The sequence below is a fragment of the Heptranchias perlo genome, chromosome 11 (assembly GCF_035084215.1).
Source record: "Heptranchias perlo isolate sHepPer1 chromosome 11, sHepPer1.hap1, whole genome shotgun sequence".
NCBI lineage: Eukaryota > Metazoa > Chordata > Chondrichthyes > Hexanchiformes > Hexanchidae > Heptranchias > Heptranchias perlo.
In genome coordinates, this window is record NC_090335.1 from 51,389,273 (window position 1) to 51,405,484 (window position 16,212).

General features: G+C 39.9%; 1 protein-coding gene across 2 annotated transcripts; it reads right to left on the bottom strand.

The window, feature by feature from the left end:
- Nucleotides 1–6,666: 6,666 nt before the first annotated feature.
- cox17 (cytochrome c oxidase copper chaperone COX17) lies at nt 6,667–15,213 on the bottom strand. Of its 2 annotated transcripts, none has more exons than XM_067993015.1 (3): nt 14,962–15,213; nt 9,280–9,392; nt 6,667–6,928 (listed from the first exon to the last, which is right to left on the bottom strand). In XM_067993015.1, exons 1-2 carry the CDS (start codon nt 15,078–15,080, stop codon nt 9,308–9,310), a joined length of 204 nt encoding a protein of 67 aa, XP_067849116.1. In that variant the 5' UTR covers nt 15,081–15,213; the 3' UTR covers nt 6,667–6,928; nt 9,280–9,307. The 2 variants fall into 2 exon arrangements, with proteins under 2 accessions (XP_067849116.1, XP_067849115.1); XM_067993014.1 differs by having other exon boundaries at nt 9,284–9,392; nt 14,962–15,211.
- Nucleotides 15,214–16,212: the final 999 nt, after the last annotated feature.

A 16,212-nucleotide genomic window follows, 5' to 3' on the forward strand; every position in this document is an offset into this window, starting at 1 on the left:
AAAGTTTGTAAGATGATTAAACTAGTTTGCCTTTGAACCATTTTACATAATCCTGTCCAAATTATATTAGCAGTTATACAAGCCAAACCAATTACTGAGAGATGCAGTATATGTTGATTAACTTCTAAGTGGCAATCATAAAATATTTATGTGCACATTTTAACTAAATGACAAAGTCTGAATCACTGCAGCCACATAATTTAAGTGTATCACAGTCTCTTAGCATTAGTTGGGTTTCCTTTATAACATTAGCATTGTTCAATGTCCAGGATTTTAATACGGCTTAGCAAGGTAAATTTTACACATCAGATTCAACTTGTTATGGTCAAGTTTCCAATATTCCTCCAAAAAATGAACATAAACCATATGACCTATTACTTTCAGTAGGCTGGATGTTGTAGCATTAGGCATTTCAGACTTGCTCTGGGATGCTCAGCTTTTCCTCTGAAGTGCATTTAACATGTCACTGTCTGTGGTCGTTGTCTCCTTCCTCCAGTCATCTTCTCACCTTAGCTTAACTAACCTTGTATGCATGTTGTCTCAGTACTATTAGTTACTTTATTCTCTTTGGGTTTAGAGCTAACAACTGTGAATCACTTTACAAGTTTCCCTCTGATTAAACTCTTTAAATTTCAAATCTTTCAACTTTTACTTTTAACAATCTCTACTTTTGTAGAACCATGATGTGGAGATGCCGGTGATGGACTGGGGTGGACAAATGTAAGGAATCTTACAACACCAGGTTATAGTCCAACAGTTTTATTTGAAAATCACAAGCTTTCGGAGGCTTTCTCCTTCGTCAGGTGAGTGTGAGATTCCGTGGAAGGTACCGCATATATATATAGTCAGAGAACAATGCCTGGTGATTACAGATAATCTTTCCAACTGCCCGTTGTCAAGGCAATCAAAGGAGTCAAATAGTGTTCAGACACCACACACAGGACCACCGAATACACAAACGGTCAGAAGGCAGAGAGAGAGAGAGAGAGAGAGAAACATCCGAAAGGAAGAGAAAGAGAGAGAATGATCAGTTGTATTAAAAAGATAACTTTTTTCGCTGGTGGGGTTACGTGTAGCGTGACATGAACCCAAGATCCCGGTTGAGGCCGTCCTCATGGGTGTGGAACTTGGCTATCAATTTCTGCTCGACGATTTTGCGTTGTCGTGTGTCTCGAAGGCCGCCTTGGAGAACGCTTACCCGAAGATCGGTGGCTGAATGTCCTTGACTGCTGAAGTGTTCCCCGACTGGGAAGGAACCCTCCTGTCTGGCGATTGTTGCGCGGTGTCCGTTGACAACGGGCAGTTGGAAAGATTATCTGTAATCACCAGGCATTGTTCTCTGACTATATATGCGGTACCTTCCATGGAATCTCACACTCAGCTGACGAAGGAGAAAGCCTCCAAAAGCTTGTGATTTTCAAATAAAACTGTTGGACTATAACCTGGTGTTGTAAGATTCCTTACATTTGTAGAACCAACCATTCTTGATGAAAATACTACCAAACTGATGGTGGCTATTACCTTCAACAAACAGCAGATGGCACAGGGGAGACACTCTGGATAGCACGTGGAGCAAAGGGTGATTTAGATACAGCGGAGGATAGATGGCACCCTAGGCAAAATGCCTGTGTTTTCCGAATAACCTCCTGTGATTGGGTTAGCCTAGCATCAGTGCCATTAACGCACCAGCTTTATTAATGTTGAGTAGGTGGCTGTTTCTGGTGAGACTTCTTAATAACAAGTGCAAATATTGCTTTGTGATTAGCAATCAGGAGCGGGAAAAAACTTTACTCTGCACGGAACCTTGATTATCATAAAGTACTGAGCCTAGAAGCACAGTTCAGAAGTAATGAAACTTTTCAGAATCCAAGTTGGTAAATCTTGGAGTCAGGAAGTCTGGATGACTGGGTCTGAATTTGCAACTGGGCTGGTGGTTAATAGAATTTATGCTAAAACTTATGAAATGCCCTTAGAGTAATCAATTAAGTGGAGGAGAAAATAGCCAACATCCATTATGGGACTATTTTAATTGACTCCAGATTTAGGACATATTCAAATATAGGACATCTTATAGGTAAAGAATTAAACCAACTGCGGAGTCAAAAATCAGATTATTCAATGCAAATATTAACCTTTTTTCACTCTCAGCTCTATATTTATGATATTGATGTACCCTAATGATTCCCTCCAGAAAAATAATAATTTCATTAATATATGTATATCATTTATATAATCATGTCAGCTTGGCTCAGTTGGTAGCACTCTTGCCTATGAGTCAGAAAGTTGTGGATTCAAGCCCCACTCCAGAACTGAAGTCCCTAATCTAGGCCTGGAGTACCCAAGTTGTTTGACTTAAGGGGCTGCATAGGTGCGTGTCGTGGAACCATATGGATCACATATAATGAATGTTCCCACGGTGTGTGGACAACACAGTGTGAACTGCTGAGAGTTGGGTAAGTGTGGGAGTTCGGTGAAGTGGGGGAAGGAGGTGCTGCTTTGCCTTGCTTTTCCTAACTTTTTCCACAGAGCAGCAGTGGACCTGAGCGTAGAAGACTGAGATTAGGGAATAAAAGCAGCAGCAGACCTGCAACAAGAGAAAACTACTGTGCAACGTCACAGGTGAGGCAGGAGAGTCCGAGAGGTGAGCACAGTATAAAAGGAGACACCGAGAGCGGGAGGAGAGTCTGAGAGTCGAAGGCAAGTCATGGCAGCAGAGCTCGCACCCGTGATATGCTCCTCCTGCACTATGTGGGAAGTCATGGACATTACCTGTGTCCCTGGCGACCATGTGTGCAGGAAATGTGTCCAGCTGCAGCTACTGACTAACCGTATTTCGGAGCTGGAGCTGCGGGTGGATTCACTGTGGAGCATCTGCAACGCTGAGACTATCGTGGATAGCACGTTCAGTGAGGTGGTCACACCGCAGGTAAAGATTACGCAGGCAGAAAGGAAATGGGTGACCACCAGGCAGAGTAAAAGGACTAGGCAGGTAGAGCAGGAGTCCCCTGGGGCCATCTCCCTCTCAAACAGATATTCTGCTTTGGATACTGTTGGGGGAGATGGCTTATCAGGGGAAAGCAGCAAGAGCCAAGTTCGGTGCACCACGGGTGGCTCTGCTGCACAGGAGGGGAGGAAGAAGAGTGGCAGGGCTATAGTGATAGGGGACTCAATTGTAAGGGGAACAGATAGGCGTTTCTGCGGCTGCAAACGTGACTCCAGGATGGTATGTTGCCTCCCTGGTGCTAGGGTCAAGGATGTCACGGAGCGGCTGCAGGGCATTCTGGAGGGGGAGGGTGAACAGCCAGTAGTCGTGGTCCATATTGGTACCAACGACATAGGTAAAAAAAGGGATGAGTTCCTGCAAGGTGAATTTAAGGAGTTAGGAGATAAATTAAAAAGCAGGACTTCAAAGGTAGTGATCTCAGGATTACTACCAGTGCCACGTGCTAGTAAGTATAGGAACAGGAGAATAGACAGGATGAATGCATGGCTGCAGGGATGGTGTAGGAGGAAGGGATTTAGATTCCTGGGACATTGGGACCGGTTCTGGGGAAGGTGGGACCTGTACAAGCGGGATGGGTTACACCCAAGCAGGCCCGGGACCAATGTCCTCGCGGGGGTGTTGGGGAAGGTTTAAACTAGAGTGGCAGGGGGATGGGAACCTGAGCGGGGAGTCAGAAGGGAATAAAGTTGAGAGCAGCAAGAGAGGGGAAGACCCAGGGGAAATCTACAATATAAATAGTACAAACAGTTGTTCAAGAACAAGTGAAAGGGAAAAGCGTAGAGCAGTGGAAAGAAAGTGTACTTTAGGCACGACAGATAAAATAAAAACTAGAAGGAGTAAGGCGATTAACCCTGCATCAAAGCTGAAGGTCAGGCTAGGGTGTGTGGCCCAACTAAGAGTTCTAAATACAAATGCACGGAGTACAAGGAATAAATTAAATGAACTACAGGTTCAAATTCAAATTGGAGGGTATGACATGATAGCTATTACTGAGACTTGGCTGCAGGATGGTCAGGATTGGGAACTAATTATACCGGGTTGTAAGGTCTACAGGAGAGATAGAGAAAATGGAAGAGGGGGAGGAGTAGCCTTAATGACTAGAGATGAAATCACTTCAATGATAAAGGGGGATATAACGAGAGGTAAGCAGCCAACAGAGACCTTATGGGTTGAATTGAGAAATAGGAAAGGATCTAAGACTATAGCGGGAGTTGTATATAGGAGCCCTGGCAGCAGCTCTGAAGTGCTAGATTGTATAAATGCAGAGATTAGACAAGCGTGTAAGAAAGGCATAGTGGTCTTAATGGGGGACTTTAACCTTCACATAAATTGGGGAAAGCAGACTAGCAACTGTCAGAAACGTAGTGAATTTCCTGAGTGTGTCCGGGATAGTTTTCTGCAGCAGTATATCCTAGAGGCAACAAGGGGGCAAGCCATACTAGATTTAGTAATGAGTAATGAACCAGATTTAGTTAACGGCTTTACTCTGCGTGAACATCTATCCAATAGTGATCATAACATGATCGAGTTCGATGTAGTGTTTGAAAGGGAAAAAAGTGAATCAGCTGCTAAGATTCTAGACTTGGGTAAGGCCGACTTCAATGGGATGAGACGGAGACTGTCCACAGTAAACTGGGCAAATCTGTTAATGGGTAAAACGACTGATGATCAGTGGGAAATGTTTAAAGAAACATTTAACGAGATACAGAACCGGTTTATACCCGAGGGCCAAGAACTCTACTTGCCAAAAAAAACAGCCATGGACAACTAAAGAGGTAAGGGACAGTATAAGACATAAGGAAAGGGCATACAAAAAGGCAAAAAATGGCACAGATCCTGGCGAATGGGAAAGATACAAAGATCAACAAAGGGTCACAAAACAGATAGTAAGGGCTACAAAAACAGAGTATGAAAAGAAACTCGCAAGGGATATCAAAACCAATACGAAGAACTTTTATAGTTATATTAGGAAAAAGAGGGTGGTCAGGAGCAGTGTTGACCCCTTAAAAACTGAAAGTGGGGATATTGTCATTGACAATAGGGAAATGGCGGACACGTTGAACAATTACTTTGCGTCAGTATTTACAGTAGAAATAGAGGATAGCATGCCGGAAATCCCAAGAAAACTAATATTGAATCGGGGACAGGGACTCGATAAAATTAACATAAGTAAAGCAACAGTAATGAAGAAAATAATAGCACTAAAGAGTGACAAATCCCCAGGACCAGATGGTTTCCATCCCAGGGTTTTAAAGGAAGTAGGTGAGCAGATTGCAGATGCCCTAACTATAATCTTTCAAAGTTCTCTAGATTCAGGAACTGTCCCTCTAGATTGGAAAATTGCACATGTCACTCCGCTTTTTAAGAAAGGAGAGAGAGGGAAACCGGGGAATTACAGACCAGTTAGCCTAACATCTGTTGTGGGGAAAATGCTGGAGTCTATAATTAAGGATAGGGTGACTGAACACCGAGAATTTTCAGTTAATCAGAGAGAGCCAGCATGGATTTGTGAAACTGAACCACCTAGTCCTGGCAGCTTGGATTACTTTAAATGGCTCCAAAAAAAAAGTACAACATAGTTTGGAGAATTAAACATCTAAAATTAATACCATTTTTAATCCATTATATTGCTGCTGAACCTTGCTTAGGCTGCAATTGACTGTTGCCATACCAACATGGAGTTATTAAACCTTTATCTGATTGCATATTGGAACCTGTATTCAAATTATGGAATTCCAAGTTATAACCAATCTACACAAGATCTACAATCGACAAAAGACTTCACTACAACATAAAAATGATGGCAGATTATTTTTCAGAGCCAAGTATTAAATAAAAATACAAAGGAAAAACAACTTATAAAAAGAATGGCTAGACCCTTGTAAGTCAGTCACTGAAAATTGACAGGTTATGTAGAGAACTAGTTTAAATACAATAAACCTATCGATCTGAAAAACAGGGCAGTTATACTGGCCATTCACCATGACACAAACTACATTATACCTCCATTTGAACTGGAAGTTTGCAATTTGGTGTCAGACTGTCTTGAGGTGGTGTTCTCGCATTATTTCAAAGGCACACCATTTGTAGTATAACAACAATTGGTGCAAAGCCAACCTTCAATAACCTCACTATTGTGTTTTGGTATACTTGAATATAAAAATATCCTAGACAGCTGCACCACCTTTACATTTCTAAAGTTAAAAAAAACAGCCAAAAGGTGTCTGCTCTTTTCTACTAAAAATGTCACCAGCTGGTGTGCAGAGCATGGAATACCAGGCACAATATACAGCAATGATAAAAAAAAATCAAGGTGGGGGGAGGGCAGCTTAAACCCCATAACTACTGCAAGAGGTGGCAGGATCTATTAGTGTTTTATTAATATTGTAGCAAACACATATATTGAAATGAAATGAACTGACTTCTGGGATTTTCTCTCCTGTATTATAAAAACCTGGCCTATTAACCACCCATTCTCAGCCCAGGTACAGTACTGCAATGTGCAGGTAAGGTTTCTATATATTCTAGCTGCTAAACTTTGTAATACAAGCCTGCCTACCTACCACATTAGGTGTGCAACTTGAAAATAGATTTTCAGTATATTGATAAATGGCATGTTTGCCAACCCTATACAAAATGCATAGGAAGTAGGATCAAAAGGACAGGTTTTCAAACTTTTATTAAAGGATAGATCATACAAATTTGAAAGTACCTCTGATTTTTAAATAACTGTGGACAAGAAAAGGCAGAAAAGATAGTGATCATCTGACTAATTTCTGGAACAAATCAGTGAAGACGAGTTTTCAGTTCCAGCATTTGTCACAACAGTTCATTTGTATAACAATAACAATGTATCCACACACAACTCATCTTCATTCAACTTCAGGCAGAGCAGCATACATGAATTTAACCCAAGACTCAATCCTGTTTAGAGAAAAAAATATATAAATGAGAAAAATAGCTGTGCAGTGAGGTTAAATTGGATATCATAAAATGATCTATATATAGTACAAAAAACCCCAACATTCCTGTAGGTATTGAATTCACATAGGATTTAAATTGGCCAGGGCAGTGTACCCTCAAACCACCTGGGCTCATTAGTTTCCAAGTGATGTGCAATCTGGTACAATAAGGAGGCTACGGTGTTTAGCCTGGCAAGGAACACCACCTGGGAATTGGGGTAAGACTGTGGACAGTGATACCTTAAATTATTGAGGGTTGTGAATATTTGGAATTCTCTACCCCAGAGGGCTATGGATGTTCAGTCGTTGAGTATATTCAAGACTGAGATTGATTGATTTTTGGACTCTAAGGGAATTAAAGGATACAGGGATTGGGCAGGAAAGTGGAGTTGAGGTCAAAGATCAGCCATGATCTTATTGAATGGCAAAGCAGGCTTGAGGGGCCATATTGCCTACTCCTGCTCCTATTTCTTATGTTCTGAAATCAAAAAAATTCCGGTTCTAGTGGAGCACTTCTATACTTTTACTGAATTTTAAACAGGGACAGTTAACGGTAGATTCACAATGTTAAGGATCTAAGATGCATTATGCTTTTAAACTTTAATAGGCATATTGTAAAACTGCTGTTCACACGACTGATAAGATCCTGACCAGGTCTCTAATAGGGAACCTAACATCCAATGGATATAGAGCACTTCTAATCCAGTGGATTGGAAAAGTGATTTATGCTTCTTATTTTGTTAACGAATTATTGTGGCTATGAAAAGTCATAAGTTTCCCTCTCTTACTGCAATACCACCTCCCTCCGACTCCAAGGTGAAATAGGCTTTTGTCTACAAATAGCCAAGACAGAATATTTTGTCACTTGTGAGGTGTACAACTAGAAATAGAGGTCAAGAGAACCAATGCTTTTAAAAGGAAATGGAATTTAAATTTTAAAAGCACGAGCTTGGAGTAGAGTTTCCGCTTTGGGCACAATCGGCAAATTGCACTGGTTTAAGTTATAGTTCAAGTTTCTGCTAAAACACATTTGCATAATCACAAAACGTAAAATCTTCCTTGAACCAGCGCAATCGGTCAGCGTAATAGAACGTAATTTTTTTTTTCCTCTTTGCATTAAAAAATATTCATTGATGTATTTGAGAGTGGTAACCTGGTGCAGTTTTATTAACAGGTGAAAGTGGGTTTATCACAAAAGGTAAGCACTTTTAATGAGTGTGTCTAGTCCTCCAGCTTTGAGTAATCTGATTTTAAAATCACTGAAAATGACTTTAAAAACTACACTGAACCATTTACTAGTTTCATTGGTTTACACTAGTCAGTTTCTTAGTAGATTAAATATTTTTTAATATGCAAAAACATTTAAAACGTGCTTACTAGTGCCTGTGCACCTAAGAAAACAAGCTTAATTCGAAGAACCTCCTCAAACGGCCGCAAACGGCAGAAACTTGCCATCGTCATTATTTCGCCATTTCAGAACATAAGAAATAGGAGCAGGTATAGGCCATATGGCCCCTCAAGCCTGCTTCGCCATTCAATTTCGGTGTGGCCAGTTTTGGGCGCAATGATTTTTGAACCAACATTAAAGATCACGGAAACTCAATTTATGCTAGACGTGACTTACGCTTGATTTTCCGCATTCTTCCACGGTGCTTCTGGCGGATTGCACTGATAAAACCAGCGCAATCCAGTGCAAACTCTACTCCCTGATCTTTACTGACTATTTCAACCCTTTAAAATATACTTCTATCACTGCATAAAGCTTAATTGCACACTGTAGACTAAAATCTGTCAGCTATTTTTCCCATTCTCTACCACCCTAAGTTTGGCTGGCTCCTCTTCCTCCAGTCTTCCAATTGGGAAATTGCTGAAACGGAATGGGATAGGAAGCCAGGAGGCCCTAACTAGCTTCAATACTTCAGACAATATGCCCAAGCCTAGCAACATTTATAAAAAAACTCAAATGCAAATGTTAGTTGAGACTGGTATTCCTACTTGGTTAATACTAGCACACTCTTATTCCATTTTAAAAACAAAAATTAACAGTTAAATATTATAAATTATGTGTGTAATAAAACTGAAAGCGTATTGCATACTTAACAGTTGGCTAGTACCCAAATCAGGAAGTATTGCTAAAAATATCCCATGCCTACTTCTGGGGAAAAATCAACATGATTACTGATATTCTCACAAAACCTAAATACTATGCATACAATTTATATCAACTGCTCACATAAATCACTGTAAATTGTACAGTTTAGGTAACTAAAAAAGTAATGTTAGAAAAAATGCTAGAAGAGAGAGGATACATACTCACCACACATCTCCAAGTGCTGCCTCATCAGACCTTGAATCCCAATGCCCTCATACATTCTTTGTGAGCTTCTATCAGGTCTTTGCAGTTCTCCTCCCCTTTCTCAATTATACTGCAAATAAAATTAATGGTAAGTAGATTGGTTCAAATTCTTAAAATACAAAGCATCTAGCATGAGCAACCAAAAATCTTCTGACATATTACTTTTACTATTGGAGACCCACAGTGCTCACTTCTTAGCTTCCATAAATATTGTTTTGTGTAGCAACATAAGCAGATCTGCTTTTGAATAGATCTGCATTTGGGAATGGAATCAAGATTTCTTTTAGTAAAATTGTTTGTTTTGGAGAAACAATTTTGGGTTTGGTTTTCAGGGTGGGGGGGAATTATTGAATTATTGTACACAGAAACCACAAAATGGAGAAGTGTAATCATACCTAGAACAATCCATTAGTTTTGTCTCCATTCCTGTTTTTTGGGTTTGTGTACATTGTGTCAAAAAGGCCTGAAGGTACTGGCTATTAAATTGTCCTATTGTATAATTTTAAACATGCTTCACTGCAGATAATGGAAAATAAAATTCAGATCTTTATTGTGGCATTTACAATTATTTCAGTAGAAACTCCACTAGAACAACATTTCATTAGGGAGTACAGTCAAAAAGCAACAGAATCAAAACACCTGATTAATAAACAAAACTTCTGTCACTACCACTGTACATCACGAGAGCACCCAGATATGTCACAACATAGTTAGTGCAAATGAATTCTCAAAATAAATTTATAGGTTATAATGTGGAAAATTTGGGCTTGAAGTTTTATCCTGGTTTACATTTGCTTCTTCTGATTGGGGGCATAATAATCTCTGTAAATATGCCACTGGCTAGATTTCAGTAATGAAGCTAGAAACGTAGATAACAGAGCTTTGCCAGACCATCCTGGGAGAGGTGGGGAGGTCCATGGAACAATTCTGCAGAACTTTCCCTCAAATTAAATAGATGCTACATAATCCATAATATGGCAAATTTCCATGTGGTTTGTGGGAGAAGTTGAATCTAACATGGCAAAGTGGCAACTACAGCTTCAAAAGTTTCACTGTACAAGAAGCTTTGACGGTGAACAGACAAACAGAAAGGCTCTGATTACTATCACCTGTGTTTCACCTGTAGTTAGAAAATGTAAACATTCTAATTAGTAACAGCTGTTGAGAGACAGATCCACACATATATATATATATTTAGAAAGTTACAAACCGGTACTGCCAGACCAGTGATATCCCCCTGTTCAGTGCTATAAGATCAGTGCCCTCCCCTTTACCTCACTGCTGACAAACACTAGCAATCTACCAGTAAGCAAACTCCACTATTTTTACCAAACCTCAGGGTTCCCCTCCACAGTTCTGCCAACCCCCAGCACCTCCACCTCAGAACCTTCATTCCAGTTCTGCCAAAGCTCAGGATCATCCATCCAGTGTAGAAAAAGCCCACCCTCCTAGTACTACCAAAAAAAAATCTCTTCCTCCAACTGGTACAACTTGCTGAGTATCTTCAGCTTTTTTTAAAAAAGGGATTAAAATTATAAGGAATATCTAAATATTATTTAAAATCATGTGCTTGTCATATTTCCTGTTATGATTTTTGATGATACTTTTATGTCAGCTTTAACACTGAAACTGACAATATAAACCTTTTTGGGACGGATTTGGTGTATAACCAGTTCACCATCACAATGTAATTGCAAACTTGGGCCACTAGATAGCACTGAGGCAAGTGTTTGACACCCACCCCTAACTTGCTCCACCATTTTTTCCCCTTTAGGTAATATTTTTCCCATTGCAACACTTTTCCTGGCCTTCAATTTTTTAATACTATGCCTGCAGGTAAAGTTTTATACTTTGTTGTCTAATTTTTATACCCAACCAACTTTACCCTTATCTAAATTAGCTTTTAATTAATCACTGAAGCCTGTGCTGTTTAGTTCATGGCATCCTGATTTTCACGAATTAATTTCTCAATTTCCCATCCAATCTTTACTTTAATGGAGACAGGAGAGAGAAATGAACAAACCAACAATATGAAGATGACAGACAGGTAAAACAGACAGTCATGAGAGACATATCATGGGCAATACCACAGGAGAGACCATTAGTACATAAAGGCCATTCATTTACTATTTTCACAGCACAATGAATTTTGGCAGAATTCAATCCACAAAGCATGAATATCATGTAATGCAAATAGAATGTGACGTAAATTAATGGCCTTGATGTTATGTCCTACATGGCACATGCAACTATTGTTATAAAACATATCCTCTGCTTGGCGTGAGCAATGTCATTGAAGATCTGGTAAATAAAATTTCTCTTCTGTTAAACCATTGGTGATCTGCCAAAATATGTATTTCTCAAGACAACAAAGACAGGCAAGAGAGAGAACATATCTTCCTACTTAAATACATTGTGGAAGATCAATTAGTTTATAAAAGTTTTGAAATGGATCCACACATTATCTCATACAAATTTTTGTGTCACAATTAAAAATAAGCCAGTCACTTTTTGCTGGTTTCCCACAAACTTCCCCGGCAACACAAAATACTGCTCTCAGGATGTACCCAAGAGCAATTACCCTCTACTTAACCTCACAATGTTCCTATTTACAGCAGTTAAACCTTGAGGCCTTAAAGCAACAGGCCAGTTTACACACAGTTTCCTCTTAGAGCAGAACAGTACATTGTGCATTATGTGGTATAATGCTCCTTTCCTTAGCCTCTGACTTACTGTGAGCAACACCACGTAAAATATACATATGTTAAAAAAAAATTTAAAATATTTTTTATATATATATATATATATATATATATATATATAAAAAACACACACACACACGTTTGTGTCTTTTGATATAGACATTTATAGATTTTTTTTTAAAAAATCCATATATCTACACCTTTCCCTCTAAATTGTAGTCTGTTGTAAAATTACCACAAATAATTTGCAGGAGCACTCCTTGCTATCTTTTCCATAGGGCTTATAAACTAGAAGATAAACATGCAGCAACTCCTGGAAAGATCAGTGATTTTTCAAAACAGAGGATGAAGTCATATAACTTGCCTCAACAGGAATTGTGTGAGGGGATTCATGTAGAGCAATGTAATTAAGTAGTACCTGACATATTAGAGATGCCTTCTAAGCTCAGGTACATAATCATAGTTCCAAATTTATTACTTAGTACTGCAAGTAATGAAAAAGTAACAAATTCAGTTCAGAAAGTCATTCTGTCACACAATTTGTAAATATGGTGGAATCTGATTATATTAATCAACTTGGATAGATTCCCAAATTATCAATGTAACCAAATAAATCACAATCAGATGATCGGCATTCTTTCAGCTCAAAAGTGGCATTATTCGTAGAATGCTGCATAGTTGTTTAAAGTGCCAGTGAGCAGCAATGTTGAACAGCTGAGCAGTATTTTAAACCGCTGATCAGCGAACTATTTAAAATTCATGTGCTTCTCAGCCTCTACTCTTTTTCAGTATACCTACAGTATCTTCCAACTGAACTTACTACTTTTTCATTATTTACAGTACAAAGTAATAAATATTTAAGATGGAGATCAATAGATTTGTTAGTTAAGTGCATCAAGTGTATCAAGGAACATGGAACAATGGCGAGTAAATGGAGTAAATTCAGTTAGATCACCCATGATCTAACTGAATGGCGGAACAAGCTCAAGGGGCTGAATAGCCTGCTTCTGTTCCTATGTAACTTTAGCAGAAGATGCGGGAGAAGTACTAGAAATATTTTTTTTTTAATAGACATGTAATACTGACATCAACTTTCTTTAACCAGCATTCAGACTTCCTGAAACTACAAGAAATACTAGAATCTCTACAATGATGTGAAGTTTTTAACCTAAAAAATCCACAATGGATTAAATGTTATAAACCTAACCAGAGTTCAGGAGGCATTTATAAGTCACCTAAGCACTCAATCTGACATAATCTCTTCCCTGGATTCATTTTGTGTAATTTATTCCCAGATGTTTTTCTGTAGTACAAAAATGCATTTGTCCTTCTCCCCCACCCCCCTCCAAAAAAGTTTTGCTAACATATACATTACAGAATTATCACTGCTTGTATTAGAATTTTATTTGAAAAGATATACTGTGCATTGATTGTTATGTAGGCCTAAATATCTATTATAGATTAAAAATGCTGAGTGGGTCTCAACATTTCATTCTAAAAGGCACTGAAAACTCCTTTGTCAGGTACTATGGGGAAAATCCATTTTGAAAGGGTCAATATTTGGATGCAGTACCTGTTATGCTTGTGCGCAGCATGTGATTGGGCTGTACAATGTTAAAAAGACCAGTCACGTAAAGTTATTTTGGAAAAGCCATACAGTAAACTGGGCATTTAAATCTACATACCTTTCCAGACCCTGACCTCTAGGTGGCTCTGCAGCAATACGTTTACTGGAAACAGAATGTAGCAATACTAGAAAGATTTGCATAGCACCTTTCACAACCTCAGAATGTCCCAAAGAACTTTACAGCCAATTAAGTACCTTTGAAGTGTAGTCACTGTTGTAATGTAGGAAATACAGCAGCCAATTTGCACACAGCAAGGTTCGACAAACAGCAAGGTGATATAGACCACTTTTTTTTTTAAAAAGTGATGTTGGTTGAGGGATAAATATTGGCCAGGACACTGGGGAGAACTACCCTACAACAGTGCCATGGGATCTTTTACCTCCACCTGGGAGGGCAGGCGAGGCCTCGGTTTAACGTCTCATCCAAAAGACAGCTCCTCTGAAAGGTCTGGATTTTGTGCGGAAGTCTTTGGTATAGGGTATGAACCCACAACCTTCTGACTCAGAGGCGTGAGTCCTACCACTGAGTCAAGGCTGGCACCATAGGAGTCATTTCTGAAATGTTTTTAAGCACCTGCGGTGTTGACCATCGAGATTGTGAGGCAGCATCCCATCTTGTAAGACTTTGCTGCTTTGCCATACCCTGCCAGTCCCGATGCAATCTGCTGTACAATTACACTTTTAGCGTTCACTCGATGTCCTCCTTGCAACCGTTGTTAATCACGCACAGTAACTGAAGACCATGCAATGGCCCTAACAACGTTTCCTGACAACTACCTCCCCCAGGCCCATATACTGTTAATTCCACTTCTTCCCACCAACCTCGGATTCTGGGATACTCCCCCAAATGACTGACATTTTCCGTCCTTCAGCCCCACCCGTCCCCTGCTGGGTGTTCTCTGGCCTTCCCCCGTGCCCTGCTGATCCACAAGTGTTACATAAACTTCACAACAGCTTTGTATAAGTAATGGGTTGATGTAATAATCTCGATGTAAGTTGCTAAGGACGTAACGAGGAACTTTTTGTTCAGATCCAGATCTTGAAGATAAACTTTAAAGCGTGCCATTTGAAAAAAAATATCGAGCATTTCACCTCCCGCAATTATTACCGCGAGTTTTAATTGTGAGTACAAGTGCCACCGCTTCTGGCGTGGGACCAAGTGAGCAGTCAGCTGCGGATGGCGTCAAATTAGACCCGAGTGTGTCTGTTGGGAAAGTTTGAGAACTGGAGACCGTTTTTTTTTTGCAACAGACCAACTATCTCAGCAGCGGGAGAAAGATATAAATAGAGGCACTAAAGTTTCCCATTACCAGGCATCCCTGACTGTCTTGGTCTCAGGACACGCACAACATGGTTTCAGAGGCTTCTTCTCCCCAGCCTGTCCAGCGGGCACCGTCCCCAAGGCTGTAGCCGCGGTTAATTCAGACATCTTCGTCTGAAATTATTTCGAATTGCCTGTTAATTTCCGTTCTGAAGGAAAGTGTTTCATTCGCTTTCCACCTTCACGCGTCCTTTCGCCGGCAGCCTCAACCTTCACGCGTTACAGCGCCGTTGCGCCAGATGCGTCCTGGGATTTGTAGTTCTCCTTCGGACCGGATCAGTGATTGAAAGTCGGAATACGAACTACAACTCCCAGAACACACCGCCCCAGACAGGTCGCTTTACGTGCACGGATATCCGCAGATTATAGTTGGTACGATACAAAGTGTTCAAAGAGGAATGAAATGCGATATTTGTTTTATTAGTCCTTGAAGTAGACTTTAATGGACACTTTTGGAAATGAGAATACTGTTATCTCTCTGTCGGATACTTTTAAACAATTATTGACTTTTACCGGTTGAACAGCTTCCCAGAATTCATCCAGTTTCATATCCCCAAGCAGCAGGACAGTCGATACAGAATAATTGTTTTTCGAAATACTCTAGTTTTTTTTATAGGAGATAGTAGGTTTTCTATAAGTTTGTTGATATTTTAAGAAAAATCAAATTTATTGCCAATATGGAGATCCTTGAATAGTTCCTCCTTGCCCTGCTACCCTGATGGGTGCACCAAGTACCATTCACCCATCACACCCGTGCTTGCTCAAATTTAAAATTTTCATTCTTGTGTTCAAATCCCTCCATGGCTTCTCCCGTCCCTATCTCTATAACCTCCTCCAGTCCTACAACCCTCCAAAAACTCTGCATTCCTCCAATTCTGGCCTCTTGTGCATCCCCAATTTCCTTTGCCCCACCATCAGCAGCTGTGCATTCAGCAGTCAAGGCCATAAGCTCTGGAATTCCCTCCCTAAACCTCCTCTTTTAAGATGCTCCTTAAAACCTACCCTCTTTGACCAAGCTTTTGGTCACTTGTCCTAATATCTCCTTATCTAGCATGGTGTCAGATTTTGTTGGATAATGCTCCTGTGAAGTGCCTGGGATATTAAAGACGCTATATAATGCGAATTGTTGTAGGCTACCATGACATCAATTACGGGAAAAATCCCCTTGCACCACAGAGGGACACCAGTGAGAAGATCACAAGATAATTCTTGATGAGGAAGGCCATTTGGTCCATCTTAA

Excerpts from the sequence above, each read along its gene's own strand:
- cox17 (XM_067993015.1), bottom strand. The coding sequence starts at position 15,080 with ATGTCTGAATTAACCGCGGCTACAGCCTTGGGGACGGTGCCCGCTGGA. Across the intron at positions 9,393-14,961 it reads AAGACAGTCAGGGATGCCTG|TATAATTGAGAAAGGGGAGG; the intron begins GTAATGGGAAAC and ends TTTTATTTGCAG.